The following is an 18,076-nucleotide window of genomic DNA, read 5'->3' on the forward strand; positions in this document are numbered from 1 at the left end:
TCAGACTTGTTCTGGTCGATTTGGTTCTTACAAGAACTTGAACCGTTCAGATGAAACTGTTTTGTTCTGCACATAAAATCTATTTTTACCTTTACATTTAACCATGGAACGAAAGCATCAGGTTTGTTTTGCTGAAGTTTATGTTTTTTTTAAGTTGAAGTTTTTGTGTGGGTTATTAGTATTTTATCATAGATGCATTTTCAGCCGATCAGTAAAAATAAGATAATACTGCAGAAAGAAATGCATGAAGCGGTAAAATTTTCTGGTGTGTCCAGCGAAGTCTAATGACAATTCGGAGTTCATTATATTGTTTAAGATTCTACCTGAAAAGCTGAATTATGCTTATTTTAAGGATAAAAAATGTAATCGAACAAACAACACTGTCATGGGTACCTCAATCTTAAAATTCGTATTGTTGAAATTTAACATTGAAATTTTGCTTTCAGTTTTGTTTTTCTCAATGGAAAATTAACAGAATATCCATTTCATTAGATTTTTTTTCTTTCTTTTTCTTCGTTGGTGTCGATTGATTTGGTCATGAATACCCTTAAGAAGTTTACAGAACTTTTCCCTGCAATTACTAAGTTAGTCAATCCTATTTCTAAATTAAAAAGCATGATAAACAATTGTAAAAATGGATAAGGATAGATAAAACAATAAAAAATACGAAAATTATCTTAAAAATTGAGCGACTCACAATGAGAGTAGAAATGTTTTAGTGTATTTTCACACCTGTTGTGACCTGATCAATTTCATAATTATTATGTTATAGTACATACCACATTGATCCGGCATTGTGGCAAACTATCGCGCGATTGTGTCAACACTCAGAAATCAATCAATTACTTCAATTGGAAGGGAACAGTATGGAATTTGTGTTTAAATTCCAACATTTCTGATAGGATGTGTTTATTTTCAAATGAAGATTCATGTCATCGGAAAAAATTGAAGCTGTTTGTGGCTGCTCAGCTTCATGTTATGTGGGGGATAAAGAAGATATAACGCCACTTGTGCCCGCATTGATCGTATCATAACGCATCGAAGGATTTAATTGGCTGGTGCCCTAGTCCGTCCGTCTGTGGCGATGCAGTTCATTTAATTCTGAACCGCATTCCATCACCCTTCTTTTAAACTCGGTATTGTTTATATGCTGCTGGCCACACTTGAACTCCCTTCCCTTTCTGCCAATTAGTAAACGGATGAAAAAGATTGAAAGATTTATTTGCTGGTGTGCATTGCGTCCCCGTTGGCGTTTTGATATGTTGGTGGGGTGGGGTTTGGTGGCCTTACTTTCCCTCGAAATACTGTCACTTTTATGTTTATTAACGTCACTCGTAAGTAATTGGCGGTTGGTTATGGAATTTGTGAATGCCATGGGGTTACAAGGGAGGCGAAACGAAAAAACGAAATAAAAAAAGTATCCCCAATTCAGGCACGTGCTGGTGGACTCATCTTGCAATGTTTATTTAATTTCATGTGGTTGTTTTGGCGATGGGAAATAATTTCTACCAATACGCAAACGAAACGCAAAACTGACGCGTTGCTGCCCTGAGTTGCGGTGCTTATTTATTTATTCATTGGGTTATTTATTTAGCCGTGACACTTTTTAAAATGTTTTACGTCCCGCGGCAGCTGGAACGTTTCCTCTCGACGGGCGCCAATCGAAACCACGGACCAAATCGCGACTGAAGTCATCGCGCTAATTGAGTGTTATTTGGGCTTTAAATAAAGTGGCTTTAATTGTGCCAATGTGGCGTCGGAACCGCGGATGATGGCAACGGGATGGTAGTCAAAAAAAACATTCTCAGTGGCTCAACGTGTTTGTTGATGGTTGAGGAAAAGGTAAACATAATAAATGGTGGAGCAAAAATTCAATGTAATCCGATCACGTAATTCGTTATCGAAGTGGAAACTTTGGTTTACATTTTCATGGGAGTTTGTTGGGACGAGAGTCGAAATGTATTCCTAGTCTTAATTATTATTTGTTCTTAGATATTTTTAAACTTTAAGTGCTATTTTTCATTCGCTTATAGTTTTGGCTAAGCAATATTTTCCAAAGACTTTTGTAAGGTTTCACCCGCCCATGTTCCTTGGCATGTCAAGTGAAGTTTAATAGTATAAAATCGCTTACAATTCCTTCAAACCGCTCGTACGGTTTTCCTCAAAGTAGACTTTCTTTTTATTTATTTCCTAACGTTGCCGACATCAGCGTCAACAGGAGGAACCACCCCCGTGACTTGGTGAGGTCTTGGAAGATTTTCTCGGTCGTGGCTTTATGTTGCCTAATTCAATTATCCACACGCCAGGGCCTCGCGGTTTCTCGTTTCCCACAACGGTTCAATGCGTATCGAATTACCCGGAAAAACCGGTGTCGGCGGTCTCGAGGAGAGTCCATCTTATTTCGATTTTATTTCCTTCCGCAATAAGATGCGGCGTTGCATAACATACTGGTTTGATTTTGAAGTGGCAAGTTGTTACTGCACCCAATCAAAACTGTGTTCAGTTATCAAAAAAGTAGTAAGAGAATATACGGAAGAAGTATCTACAATGGGGTTGCCCATGGCGCAGCGGTAGCGCGAGGAAACACCACGCCACAGGTGTGAGATCGAATCTCGAATCTTTCACCCTCTGGTATTACGAACGGTTGACCACCGATCTATAATATACCGTCTTTCGGTCACACAAACTCTTTTCAGAGAGAGGCCTTGTCTCACCAGGGGAAGTCGTGCCACTTAAAAAGTAACTACAATCCTGTTTATTGTCATGATATAATGATATATCAATGATATACCATATAAGGGGGTGGCAAGATGTTCCGGTGGGCCAAAGTGCAGTAGGATGTTTTTAGCTGATTTAAGAAATTAAAAAAAAACTAAGCATTAGAATGTGTACATTAGCGTGTTTAATATATCCTATGTGAATTTCACGATTCTAAATTAAGATTAATCGTAGAATGCAGGAAAAAGCAAAATACACTACGCTACAAATCATGTAAGATTTCATCACTAATGTTTAAGTGCTAAAATAAAATAAAATAAAATTGTTATCAAGCAGACATTCACCAAGGACTTTTATATGTTACCTAACGAATAATAAACATAATTGCATTCATAATACTTACAAATCTGGTTATGGAAACAACAGTTAAAACATCCTCATCAGGGGGCAATGTGCACCGGCTTATGTTGGGTAGAATGCACTGTTTTGAATGTTAAATGAACCACACAAGCTTTCCAAAATAATATGACACTGTTCCAGTTAAATAAACTCAAAGTTCTACGTATTTTGAGTCTACAATGCACATATGATTAATTATAGATGTTTCATATTGAAATATACGATTTAAAACTCATTCCAACAATCAATGTGATAAGTGCTCTTCGCTTTAATAACAATGTGAGAGCGTTAAAGTTGTTTAATTATTTTTAGTAAAAGAAAAGAAGGTAGAGAATCGATCTGTAAAGACTTGGATTATTTTCTTGAATGGAATGCGAGAAATAAAAGTTTTCCGTTCAATGGGTGTAGTTTGCCTCACATTACCTTACAAATGAAACCACTATTGTTAGTAAAGTATCTGAACATCTTGATTATGTCAAAAGGTGTATTTACGTGAAGAAATTGATCATATGGAATGTTTGTTTTGAATTATTTTGCGCTATCACTGAACTTTATGTGGCCATAATTTTAACCAACCAGTATGGTTTGCTTTTAATGTACACACCCTGTGCGGCTTTGTACACCATTGCATTAAAACAGCCCTGTATCTTCCACCGAGATGGAAAGGATAATATAACCTTTCCTTGCTTCCTAATATACCTGGAGTTTCGCTGTTGACTCTATATGATTGTGATTGCACCACACAATCATTGCTCGGACGAAAATTGAAGAGTCCAATAACACAGATCCAGGTGGAAGTGGAGGTAGACCTGCAACAGCCACCTGAAAAGGAACAAAGGACGAAGATTAGGTTCTTCACAAGAGAAAATGCCATAAAGAAGGAAAATGGCTGGGGTAGTCAAGGCGGGAGAATGTGGAAAGGACAGGCGCGCGGAGTTCGTGCAGAAGACCCAAAAACCTGTTTTTGACTTCCCGTCGAACAGCGTGGCTTTTTCCCTGCTCTTCTTCCTTTTTGAAAAGTCGTTGCGTACAGCAAAACACAAAACACCTGTCGTGTATGAGACTTTCCATTTTTTTTTGGTCTTCTCGTTGTCCTGAGCACGCATTTGTATTTGAAGTCGGTGGATCCGACAACTGCGGCGGTTTTTCTTGATTTTGCTGGCGAAGGGAGAGAGAGAAGCGCCCGGGACGCACTTTCTTCTGCATAACCATCCTGCCCGTCGTCGGTTTCTTCCTGATATTTTCCTCTCACAGAACCCCCCACCGAGCTTGTTTGTTGTTATTTTGGCACAGGGTAAAATTGTGCAAAATGTTACTTCCCACCACACCTCAGGCCTTCGCTTCAACCTTCGCTTTTGAGCGGAAGCCATTGAGGTCAAGTCGTGGGGATGTGTAGCGAAGGCGGAAGCGCGAAAGGGATCTGGGGGCCTCGTTGATCCTGGAACTACGTCGGATCAACGCCGCTCAATCCTTTTGAGCCTTCCGTTTCGCGCTTGAGTGACAGTCTTCATCGGGTTTTGCTTTGTGGAGCTTCAAAGTTGATTGCATTTTATTTGTACTTAATTTAATTCGCTTTCCTTTTGGCTTTAGTTTAATTTAAAAGAAAAACTCCCAAATCGATAGATAATTTTGTTTTAGGTTGGAGGTTTTTAATGCGACTTGTGATATTTTTTGCATTCGGAATAAATTAATCAGATACGCACGTTGTGCGTGTTTGTAAATAATTTGCTCAATGTAGTTGAGAAACAAAAAGTTTAAATTACGATTATGATTGTATTTTATCATAAAATATATACATTTCAATCGTTCAGGTAACAACGCAAAAGCTATTTTAAAACGTCGTAAACAAACCTTTTCAGTTCGCTTTCATGAAACACCTACAAGCCAACGTGCTGCTTCTAAACTCTTGTTGTTGTTGTGCCCAACGCGGCATGAAAGTGGCCTTTAAAAATGATGTCTTGCTGTTGTACTCCGGCAAAAGCTCGTCACGAAAAATGATTGTACGAATGTAACGTTCGCCCAACAGCGATCTTCGCAGTAGAGAGGGCACTCTTCAAACAGCCCTCCGGCCAATACGGGCAGGATGTGTACGCGGAGGTGAAAAGGAAAGTTTTAATTTCATTTTCGAAAACCAAGTGATCCAGGCTCGAGCCGGACCGGCTTGCAAACAGCGTGCTTCAATCGTCCGGCCATGGACACAGGCCGGCTCGATTACAATTTTTAATAATACTTTCTGTGTGTACATACGGGAGCATAATTGCGCGCGCGGGTTTTCGAAAGTACACGTGGCTGTTGGGGTGAGGCGGTACTTTGTGGCACATTTGAGAGGGAGAATGTAATTATTTGTTTAGGCGCTACTTGTGGAACAAAACAACTCCCCGGTGCCGTGCGGGAGCTCTCTGGCCCCGCGGCCGAGGAAAAGTAAGCTCCGGAAAATGAGTTTCGCCTCGAGGTGTGTCTCAAGTATTTGATGAACGATGTAGAGCAATGTTGTTGTTGGCAGAAAGTTTTATTTCTACTCTGTTGTGCTTGCCAACTTTTGTCCTGCAAACGACCGTTTTGTTGTGAAGACGACGTCGGTGTCGATGATTAACGTTTTCATCTTACATCAACAGAACGTTCTCTTACAGAACATAAACGATACTTGAATACGAAGCTTTTAATTTGTACTTGACATTGTATGTTAAAAATGTATCATGAAATAAATGCTCAGCATTTTTACCGATCGTTTTAGCTTCATGTAATATTCACCACCTTTACGCAGTAGTATCTGAACTGTGTTATATTATCTAACCGTTACGTACAATTGATTTATATTTAAATTTTTGGTGAAAATTAAACTGACTAAAACCAATCCATCGGCATCACATCGAACCTCTAATTTCCGCTATATGAAAGCATGGCAGCATTCGTTAACGACTTTTTAGCCAAACTTTGATTTCGACAACTTTCACTATTTCTTCGTCTCTCTTGCTCTCTTATTGCCTCGAGCTAGAAAAAAGGGCACGTACCTCCTCAACACAGGCGGAAAAGAAAAAGGTGCTATTCTAGCGCTGATGAGTACCAGCGTCACCTGGTGGCCTAGATCTTTGACGAAGGCAAATTCGCGTGATTCAAACGGGCAAAACTTACGACTAGCCAAAGTGAAAGTGAAATGCAATTCGACCGAAAGGTACTTGGTGGCGTTAGGAAAACGTGATTGAGGCGAATCGGATGAAGAAAATTTTGATGGTTTTAATTTCGAGATGCCGTTTTTTGTTGGATATAAGTTGCTCGTGGCAGGAAAAGGTTTGTTTGCGAAGAAAGTGAGGATACTGATTACAAAAAAAGGCAAAATCAACCTGAAAACAGAATAAAGAATTTCTCACATAAGAAAAAATATAGCAGAAATATTGTAGCCATCATTAACTTACTCATTCAACAACAGCACGAATTGCTGATGCGCACAATTTTGCACATTTCCACGTTTGTAAATGTTTTTTTCGCTCAATGATGTGAAAAGACATTAGTTTCATTTTCTCAAATTATCGTTAAACAAAAGCTCAGACAAAAAAATATTCTCACCAAATTATGTGTTGACCGCTCCTAAATCTCGCGTTCAATGGAAACCCGTGTCTAATATGGTTCCACCTCATAATCATAACGATCGTCAGTCCAATTTTTCTCGCGTTGTGGTGTGAAAGTGGAACCATTTTGTTTCTTTATTTGCTTTCTTTCTCGATGTTCAGAACTAGATTCTTAACAAAGTTTCCAGACAGAAGAGGAGTTAAAATTGGAATTGAATGAAATACAAGTAGCGGAAGGCTGTCAGAAACGATGAGATGGGCTTGGATATTTGCTGAAGAAGAGCGGTTCGGGTTTGTGTCTTTTTTTTCATTATTTATTTGACCGACAAGTGCACCTATTTCGGCTAACTCCATGTTGTCTACACTCCACCCGCTCGGTACGGTGAGGTTTGTTTATTTTGGTACGGTTTTTACGTTGCCATAGAAGTAGTGTGTGCTGCTGGTGGATGAAAATTCTTTTCAAAATTCCATTCAATAAAATATTCCTCGCAGCACCATTTTCGTCACCTCGTTTGGATGCTTCGAATGGCGCCGGTTTGAATTTATTTTTATTGTGCCTTTATTTTAAAATATTTTTATGAAACCAAATGTTTTAAATTTGACTGTAAATTAAAACATCAAACTGCTTCAGCCGCTATTATTCAAGCCAGCATGATGTCAACTTTGGAAACTGCTTCTTTGCCCAACTGTTTACCTTTTATGTGCATCTTTAGAAAGAAAAACTTTGCTTGAGTTTTTGATTTTTATGCACCCGTAACCGTGAAGAACGGGCGGTACCTTAATGTCTCGCACAAGACTTCCCGAAACCACAAGTTTATTGCCCATCAGAGGGTTCATTTGAGGGCGTCCAATTTTTGACGGAACTCGAGCGTAAACTACTTCGCCGTCGGGTCGCCGTGCCGTGTTCCGCTTAGTATGTCAGCTATTTTTAGCTAACTGCCGTGGAAAAGTTTCCCCCGTGCGGACTTCCAAGATGTGGGAGCAAAATCGGGAGGAAAAGAACAAGCTGAAATAAATAACGCGTAGACGATAGGTGCAGTTCACCAGCAACAGGTGGCCACTTTCAGTTTCGACAGCAACGGGGCGGAGGATGAAATTTCTTCCATCCCGTAGCGTAGCGAAAACACCGAACCTCACTGTGTTTGACTGGCTGTGTTGGTAATTGAATTCTAATGTTCATTAAAAAAACACCAACTTTTCCCGGTCGTCTTGGGGACGAGGCATAGGAACTGCGAGTAAATCGAGGGAAAATGGAATTATCTTCTGATGAAGATTTACCATTGCGGGATTACCGAAAAGTCTGCTTCGCGTTTCGAGTTAATGTGAAAACAGATTAAAGAAAGTTCATGGTGTTGCCGATTGAGTTGTTGCAGATTTCATGTTGTCTCGTAAACACTGCCCAGAAATTACATATTATAGAATTGATTCCGAATCCAATAAACATATAAATCTTAAAGTTAATTTGTTTGCGTCTTGTCAGAGAATTCATTTATTAGGTAATCAAATGTTTTATCGTGCTGAAAATAGGCTTTCCGTTCTATAATCCGCGATGGCGCATAGATTATAATAGATTTAAATTGTATCGACATACAGTAAATCAGAATAATATCCCTCAATGTTTAGAAGTGATAAGACAACGACAGGTTTATCAGTGTCAATGTTTTTTCGTGTCCATAATTGCTTTTTGTTAATTGTTTATTTGTTTATTTGTTTATTTGTTTGTTTAAGACACTTGTCGGCCTCCGTGGGCTTCACAAGACATAGTTACATTTAAAATGGTTATTTACTGGACGTGATATAACAAGGACTCATCTGGACACGTGTCTTAATTCCTCAAACAACTCATGAGTGTTTCTATTGAAGTCGAGGCTGTGGTACACTCTGTTAAAGCTAGTTATCATCGCAGAAATAGGCTCATTGCTGGCATACTGGTTGTTATGCCGCGATGTCATCAATAAGGTGTAATGTCTAGCGGTTGGACGTGGGACTTGGATACCGATTTTTTGCAGTAGGTTCGGGGCGTCGATTTCACCTTTTAACAGTTTTAACATGAACATAGCCTTGGCTTTTTCTCTCCTTCTCTCAAGTGTTTCTATCCCTAACAGCAGACAACGTGTAGAGTATGGTATGTCATTGCTATTGGGCCAATGTAAAAGGTTTATGGCATACCTAGTCATTCTTTTTTGTATAGCCTCAAGCCGATTTGTCCAGGACGCGACACTTGGACTCCACACTACAGAACCGAATTCTAATATTGATCTAACAAGGCTGCAATAGATAGTTTTTAAACATAGAGGATCACTAAAATCAGATGTCATTTTCCTAACTAGCCCTAATGTCCTATTAGCTTTCTTTAAAATGTTGTCATAGTGTGGTAAAAAGGTTAACTTATTATCTAAAAGGACACCTAGATCACGGATTCGGTCGGTACGCGTTATAATAGCTTGTCTTATTCTATAGTCAGCATGTACAGGCTTTTTTAGACGAGTAAATGATATCACAGAGCATTTCTCAACACAAATGACTAGGAAATTACGGTCACACCAGTCGATAAACTTATCTAAACACTGCTGCAAGCTATCACGATCATTAGCGCAACTCATTGGCTGGAAGAGTTTCACATCATCTGCGTACATGAGGAAATTCTCGGTCGGTAAAACGTAGCACAGATCGTTAATAAATAACGAAAACAACAATGGTCCTAAGTTGCTGCCCTGCGGAACTCCGGACGTGGACAGGAAAGCGTTAGAACGAGATCTACCATAGCTGACGTAATACACCCGGTTTTTTAGGTAGGAGCGGAACCATAGCAGGATTGCTTCTGACATGCCGAGCCTATCTAGCTTAGCTAATAGTATATCTACAGATACACTATCGAAGGCGGCTTTCAGGTCTGTGTAAATGCAATCAATCTGCTTGCCCTTGTCCATGCTACTCATACATTCTGAGACAAATTCTACTAAATTTGTAGAAGTAGAGCGTTTAGGCATGAACCCATGTTGAGCCGAAGAGATGTACGTCGCGGACGGATTAATCAGTGCGTTATATATAAGTATTTCAATTGTTTTGGCACATGCGGTGAGAGATGTTACGCCTCGATAATTAGATGCAACGTTGAGATCGCCTTTCTTATGGATAGGTACCATTGAGGAGGTTTTCCAAATCTTTGGTACAGTGCTTTGGAGAAAAGACAGACGGAATAAGCGGGCGAGATGGGGAGCCAGACTACTCCCGCACATGACTAGAGCTACGGAAGGAATGCCGTCCGGTCCCGGATAATATGATTTGTTCAGCTTCCGTAGAGCGGCTATCACTGATTCCTCGTCTATGACAATATTCTGAATGTTGAGCATGTTTAATGGCGTGTCACGTGTGGCATTCAGTATATCATCCTCATTCGGCGAGCGTTGGTCAAATACATCAAAAAATCGCGACGCGAATAGGTCGGCAATATCTTTTTCGGTGCTGGCAGTAGTTTCATTATATGTCATGAAAGAAGGTAGCTGTTTCTTCGACTTCGTTTTGATGAAAGACCAGAATCGCTTCGGGTTGCGTCGGAGGCTGTGTTGAATACGATTGACATAAGATTTGTGCAATGACCGGTTTAGTGAGCGGTATTCCCGGCTTAAAACAGATGCTCTGCAGCGATTAAGATAAGTTTTTAAGATAATTGTGCAATAAGAAACGAGATTTTCTCCTTCAGTTTGAAAATAATATGTGTTAAAATAATTAAGATAACATTTACATTTATAACTTAACATTTGATATGGTATACCTAAAAAGAAACTCGTCGATGGGAATGGTAAGCTGTACTTCTTGTGTGAGCTATGATGACTAGAGCTCAAGAAGCACTGATTGAATGTAAATTATTCATTTATCGGGAGCCATCTTTCTTATCTCCTACCCTTTTTGTTGTCTTTTTTTTAGAATTGTGTGTGTGTGTATTTCCTCATCCCGACATATCGCTCGACCGTGGGGTTAGTTGCGCACCAGTTTTCTTTTTCTCTGTGGTTCTTCTAGCCGATGTTGGAAGATAGTTGGATGCGCTGGATGGGACCGAATGTCAAGACATTTGTATCATCGTCCGCTCGTTTCATTCACCTGAATAGGGTCGTAACATCGTGGAGATTTTTTAGTGGATCGTTAAATGCATAGATGCGAGAAAAAGAATACTTGTTGCGTGACGAAGACAAACTTGTGCTGACCCGTAATCACCCGTTACCGTTTAGGCGAGCGGGTGTAAGATGTTTTATGGATGCATCAGACTACCATATGAACCTCTAATGGCTTTCGGATCCCATCGCTTTATCTCCTTCGGGATGTTATTCATCCCTTTTTCACGGCTGACTCCAACACAGACACAGGTGAGGATTTCCGTGCGACTTTCTTTGATCCAATGTTCGAGAAAGGAGCTTTTTGAAGAAACAAAATGCTAGAGATAGACAAGAAGCACGGAGAAATTGAGCCAGTGGGAGGGAAGATGTGAAAGTAGAACATGATGCATGATATGATGATCACCGATGCACACGATCGAATTGCAATTGGCCTTGTTTTTATTGCTATGCAATTTAAGCCGAGTTATCTATTATCTAGTTGCATTGGGTTCAACTTTCTATCGCCAGCGCTGGCAGGTGAAAAAGTGTTGGTAACATGAATACAATAATTGCTATATACTTACTCCACTTACCGATACTTTCTATTTCTATGATGTAGTACATTTTTGTTGCCAATTTAAGGTTGTAAAACTACTTTTACCCTGTCTAATGAGCATGGATACGAAGCAATTTTGTTCGTTTGCTCCATTTGGTTTGTTTAATGTTTTTGGTCTAGTTTAAAGTTTAGTGTTCTTGTACTACTTTAAAATGTTCGTCATATTTGATGTGTTTCTTTTTATAATATCCAAGGTTTCTATAAATGTGTTTCCATTGAGCCACAGCGATCGGACGGATTTCATGACAGCGATTTCTACCAAGTTAATATACTTTTGCTAAATGTGTTGACAGTGACATATTCTTTTATTCCAAAAACTGAACATTTATTTATCTTCCCGTTTTGAATGGTCGGGATCAAATGTCCAAAATGCTTATTGCTGATTAATATTTACATTCATGTCAAAAAGGAAAATCTATGCGTTGTATAATAAATAACTCGTGTCCCATCTTCCGGATCGTCCCCGAGGCGCCTTCCATTTCGTAGCACATTTCCAATGAGGGATGAAATCTTGCTTTCTTCAGTTTCTACAGATTTATGGTGCTATTAGGAAGAAGCGTTCTGGCGTAGGTTTCAATGTTACAAAAAAAGGAAAATAAATAAAATGCTGCCGCGTGCACTTCGTCATTTATGGAAACAACCTTCCTCTCTTCCCGCGCTGGAGAAACCGTTGGTCAACGTTTTCTTTGAAGTAAAACATCAATAATTGAGCATCAGCAGGCTTACCAGTAGGGTCTCTCCGGTGGTTGGAGGATACACTCAATTGGTACGAAAGAAGAGAGAAAAAAGTATAAAATGGGAAAGAAGGTCGAAGGTCTTTGTGTTTAATTCGGATTTCGGTTCGCACCGGACGCGCGCGGAAGTGGTTTGTTTGAAGCTTTGAGCGAACTCGTTATTTCCTTCGATTGTTTTAATATTGCTCGAGCGCGGGAGGCTCCTTTTTCGCCTCATACCTTTCGATGCTGTTGAAACCTTTGAAGAAGAACCATCGTTTGTGGCTCGACGACTGTACAGCAATTATGGGTCTTCATTGCTCGGAAAAAGGGCGCTACAGTTTTCCGCCAAGATCGCGCTTGGTTTCCTGTTCGTTTGTTTTGGTGATTGGTTCCACCGAGGGTTGCAAGAAGCCCCGAAGGGGAGAGGCGAAGGAAGGCGGTTAATCGGGCGCCGGTAGCCCGGAGCCGGGTCCGGTCCCGGACGGGGTCGGTCTATTAGGCGTTATTTATTTCTATTTTCTTCAACCCAATGCGCTAGATAGAAGGCGACCTACAAACACAGATCGATCTGGAACGCGACCACGTTCGAATGCTGCTGCTGTCGGCCATCCTTCATGTTGTTGCGTGCCCATTTTTCTCGATTTTCCTGCCGAAGCCTTTTCTGTTTGGCTTCTATTTAATTATTTCCCCGGCCGATGACGATGAAACGTTGTTGCAATACTTCAAAGAATAATTTTTTATTTTAAAAATTTGTTAACAAATACAATTGAAAGAATTTGGTAAGAAGCATAATTCAAATGGAAAAAAATATTTTATTAAAACAGTTTGGGAATGTATTTCAGTTGTATTAATTGTTCTGAATCATGGTTTGTTGTTCACGTTGTCACGTAATGTTCATGAACTTGTCCTAAGGATGCGTGAGAATTGTCTGGAAAAAACAACGGGTTGGAGTAACACAAGCAAACAAACATTAATTTCGCCTATAATTCATAATTCAAAAAGGATGCTGTCCTCTCGCGTGTTGATTGGACGAGCAACGACGGTACGCATAATTTATTCAACTTTCTGCGAGGAAAGCTGTGCTTTTCCGTGAACGAAATCTAATTATTGCTCAGCATTTAATTTACGGAAAATCCCCAATTCAGCCTTTGGTTCCCGATTTCCGATCCATTCCACATTGCATTGTAACCGTCGTTCGTTCTGAACGTGTCGAGAGGGGGTGGAGTTGCATGGCCCCTTTTTGTTTTATTCAAGACGATAACATAATTAGACGACGCGCGTCCAATTTCAGGCATTAGGGGTTTTCCAAGACGTCTTGTCGGATTTGGTATCACCTTGCCACGTTCGGAACAAAATGGATGCTTCTACGGTTACAACGGCACATTAAAGATGTGACCAAATGGTTTGTGGTCAAATATCACAAAAAAAATGTCTCAGCTCATGTCTCGGAACTCGGCTCGAGTAACATCGAGTCAAGGCAAATATTTAACGCATCATCTCCAGTTGTGTTTCCTTTTGCGGAAAGACCATTACGTTCGCTTTTCTTTATTTGTTCGTCAAATTATGAAACCATGCTGCCTTTGTTCGCCCATCGGTGGACTATTTTCTCGTCATGGGAAAGAAAACAGCAGCACGCAAGCGACACCTTCGTGCTAGCGCTGCCCATTTCTTTGCCTCTCGAGCAACGGGTTCGTGTTTCTAGGCGTAAAGGTGTGATTTTCCTACTCCCCCGAATTGTGTTTTCTTTCTCACCCTGGAATGTATCTTCGATTCTAATGCCCACTGGGAACGCAGCGAGGAAAAACTGTTTGCTCTGATTTTATTTACATAACGTTTACTGCCGCAATTCAATCGAGTTTTGTTACGCTAAAATGCTTTCGGATGGTTATAAAGCGAGCAGAATGGTGCTATTAAAAGATATCCTTCTGTTTTTCAAACCGCAGGCTAAGGCTTCGAATCGGTCGATACCAAAAAGGTATAATTTCAATGCGCTTTTTTGCGCTGTCACATTTGGATCGGCAATGATTTGAGCAGTTTTTATTGTGTCTTAGAGTAGTTAAATTTATTTCTTTGCCATTGTTTACGCTCAGTTTTTGACTGTACTATTTTGGGAGAGATACAGTAATCTTTTACTGCCGATTGAGACAATGCCAATTCGAAAGTTTCAGTGAAATATTATGAGGCTGTCCTAAGTCAGCAGCCGGTTTGGTTTGTTTGAGTTTCAACTTGTGGTTTGGGAGTTTAACGTAAATCTAACTTTTGTTTCATTTTAATCGCTACCTAGCAAAGATGAATGGAAGAAAATTAAAACCTTCCTATACTCCAGCTGAACAGAATCTACTCATGCAGCGATAACGGTGCACGTGGGGTCAAGAGTTGGCTGCTTGGCCGGAAACAGGAGCGTTTTTTACTGGCGTCGTTTGGGGCTTGCGTAGATTATGACTGATTGTTTCGGAATTGGGGCGTTTGTAGCAACTGTTGCGGGCATCAGCTGTGCCCAAAAGATGCTGCCTTGAGAAACATAAGAAGCAGTAAAACGTCCCAGGGGTATTTTAGGTTTTCTGTTCGTTCTTGAACATAGGAAAACGTCACATCAAACGGAGAATGATTTGTTCAGTTCTTCCGCCAATGACAAACTTCCTTAAATAGAGTTAATGACATCGCATAGTAAATCTTCTATTTTCCCAACCTCGGAAGCCTTGAGACGAAATTAGCCCATTACATTTTAGTCCCAAGGCTTACGAATGTACTTGTCAACCTAGCCATTGTTCTAAATAAATACCATAAAGACGGCGGTTGAGGGTGTGCATTGCCTTCCTTTGAAGGTTACGAGACATTCGAATCCATCCACGGAAGGTAAATGCAGATTGATTTTGAACAGAATCAGATCGACGACCTAAATTTGATTTTTTGAGAGTTCATTGTTTTATTAACACGTTAAGCGCTACGTCGGCCCCATGGGGCCGACAGTGTACTTCCCCGTAAGCCAGCGTCGGTCTGCTCGGACCGACAGAGCCCGTTAGGTAGGCCGGCGTTTCCACGAATAGCTGACTGAACGGAAAGCAGTGCAATTTGGTCGTAGCGCTTAACGTGTTAAAATACAATTGAAAAGTCAAACAGTTTTTTGTAACGCCTTGCAGAAGGCATGAAGCAAAAAATGAAATGGGTTATCATTTGCTAACCGGATGGAACTCATTCCAGTAATGATTATCAGCATCAATTAAATCATGCATAACGGGAATGGCCGTTGAACTGGTGTGCATCGTATGCTGTAGCTTTATCAACGCATGTTTTAGTTATTCAAGCAGTTCTTCCTTAGCTCTTGAGTTTTGTGTCATTATCATCAGCCAGCCCCCGTTATGGCATTGGAAAGCTTAGTTGTGACGAAACTTATTTGATACTAGGGTGATACTTTTATTTCTTGTAATTTTTTACCTCTTTTGACTGAATTATCACTGTGTCGGCTTGAAAAAAGCGAACTGACAGTCTCTGTTTCTTTTTTCTAGTTCATATCGCCCTTGCCTCCTCTAGAACTAAAAGCAACAGTTGCTCGATTGAATTAATTTGCATAAGATGTAAAATGTTTGTAGGCACTCTAGAGCGCCAGCCTCGGAAGCGAATGTTCGCTGGACGAGACGCGCAATCGAGGCACAAACGGGCTTGAAGTAATGCTAATGGCTATGCTAATGATAAAATTAGATTATTGGGGAATGGCCGTGGCATCCTGTTGTGAACTTTCTTTGACGACGTTGCGAAGTGTATAACACATCACAGGGAAGGCGCTTTTGCAACTCATTATCAGCGGAGAGAGTAGTCAACGCTGGTGGCGGGTGTGCATGTGTTCTAATAATGTATCCTACTCGTGCCAATCGTGGATGCCCTAGTGTCGGTATGTTTGGCATCGAAGCTGCTTTATGATTAAATTATTTCCCCTCCTCCAGCGGGAGCTCTAAAGTAACGTCAGCACCAGACAACACCATTAATTCATCTCCTTTTCGCGTGCTGGAACACTCTAATGAACTCTTCTTATCTTCGTCTCCTCTATTTGCAGCTTTTCATCATCGAGCGTCAGGTGTTCGACTTTCTTGGCTACATGTGGGCACCGATTCTGGTGAACTTCTTCCAGATCCTGTTTGTGATATTTGGCTTCTTCGGTGCCTACCAGTATCGACCCAGATACCTTGTAGCGGTACGTCTTGCATACTTTTAATGATTTATTGTTCCAGATGCTTGCAATTATTTCATCACTTGGACTTTTTACAGTTTTGTTCGTATCAAATGTCATTTTGACAAAAGTTTATGAAAATGAACAAAACATAATTCATTTTTCCCGGATGGAGGTGAAGCCGCATTCTAGACGAACCTTTTGTGAAACCACATTTTAGTTACGACAACCATTCTTGTTTAATCCTCTGGAAACATTATATTTTGAGACTTAGATTTACCAGAAGTTTTTTGTTGTGCCTTGAGTAGGGTAGATTTTTAATGTTCAAATTTACGATATTCTTCTCTGCTTTATAACTTTTAACCACTATTTCTTGCATCCATGGCACCTTAATAAATCTAATTTTAAGGTTTATCTTATTATGAACACCAAGATGGAACCGTCTGAAAGATAACTTGTAGGCTGATAAGAAATCATATGGTCTTCAACCTAGCTATGAATGATTTGTTTCTTGAAATAGTTTTGACTCAGTGCTCTTGGAAATAGATCCTCTTTTGATTTTCAAATTTAAAAAAATATTGCGGCGGTATGGGAAAATTATTCTAAATAAAAGCTTTTCCACTGAGGCATAGATTATACATAATCAAAAGAGGAAAAAAGTTTTGAAAACAAGGGATGATCACTCAAAATTGAGCATACAATTTTATTAAATTTGTAAATCATATGATTTTAAATTAAACTGTGTCATTATGTCAGATTCGGTTGCAGAAACCCAAAGATATCAATAACGCGCTTCAAGGAGAAACAATACTTACAGCAAGAGAGATAAAGTATCGACTTACATCATATGATTAATTGTGTGCTTGCTCCTCGGTCAACGCATCCCCCAACCCCACCCTCCCCCACCCCCCGTAGCACGGGTTGTTAGGTTCGCCTGTACATTGATCTATGCCGTACCTTTTTCCCAACCCCCTCTCGGCAGAGAGAAATGCCGCCCACAAACGCGGTGGAATGTGGCCGCAAGGGTAGCATAAATTGTCCACGATGAATTATAGCAACTCAACACACTACACCCTCGCTCGTCCATTTTCCACGCTTGTGGACACACACACAGCACGCGGTGCTCCCTTCGGCAAATCATCCACACTTGCTGACTTGTGGCCGTTCTAATTTGGTTACGTCTTCGCAAGAACGGGCAACAAGGTGATATGGGGAAAATATGTTTAACGAAAAAAAGGAGTGTGAAAGAGATAAAGAGAAAAAGAAAAGCGTTAGTAGGAAACAGGGTTCAAATGTTCCTTTCCCACCGTAAACCATTGGATGAATCGAGCGCGGGAAAAAGGGCCGACTTGTAATCCGCAGCTTGTGTTACGCTACGCTACACCCATAACCTTTGCCGGAGTGGTGGCATTCTTAACCCTTAAGTGGAAGGTTAATAGTCATAGGTGAATAGTTTTTTTTGTTAAATAAAAATTTAAATTTATATGTTTCCGTTTTGATAACTAAAATCTTGCGTCTAACCGTTTTAGGAAAAATGCCACAGTTTTTTTTTAATATTGATGGTATATACTCAAGATAACAAAACCACATGGCTAAATTACTCTACCACTTTAACATATATCATAGTTAATGTTTTTCGTCTTTTATCGTCAATCGTGACAGTATGATTTTTAATATTGCACACAACTTAGAGCGTATCGTGAATCATATTGTTAACTCGATTCAAATTTTTTTTTTTCATGTTTTTACCTTCAAACTGGAAACATGTGTTTTACAGATTTTTAAACATTTTCATTGTGGGA

At 40.1% G+C, this 18,076-nt stretch overlaps 1 protein-coding gene across 3 annotated transcripts in view; it reads left to right on the forward strand.

The window, feature by feature from the left end:
- LOC131282396 (transcription factor mef2A) overlaps nt 1–18,076 on the forward strand; it is a 61,061-nt gene that overhangs the window by 17,513 nt on the left and 25,472 nt on the right. For all 3 annotated transcript variants that reach the window (XM_058311850.1, XM_058311849.1, XM_058311848.1), the window contains one exon: nt 16,161–16,298. In XM_058311850.1, coding sequence (XP_058167833.1) covers nt 16,161–16,298 — 138 coding nt within the window. The remainder of the gene's footprint in view (nt 1–16,160; nt 16,299–18,076) is intronic.

Source organism: Anopheles ziemanni, chromosome 2 (genome assembly GCF_943734765.1).
Source record: "Anopheles ziemanni chromosome 2, idAnoZiCoDA_A2_x.2, whole genome shotgun sequence".
NCBI classification, from domain to species: Eukaryota; Metazoa; Arthropoda; class Insecta; order Diptera; family Culicidae; genus Anopheles; species Anopheles ziemanni.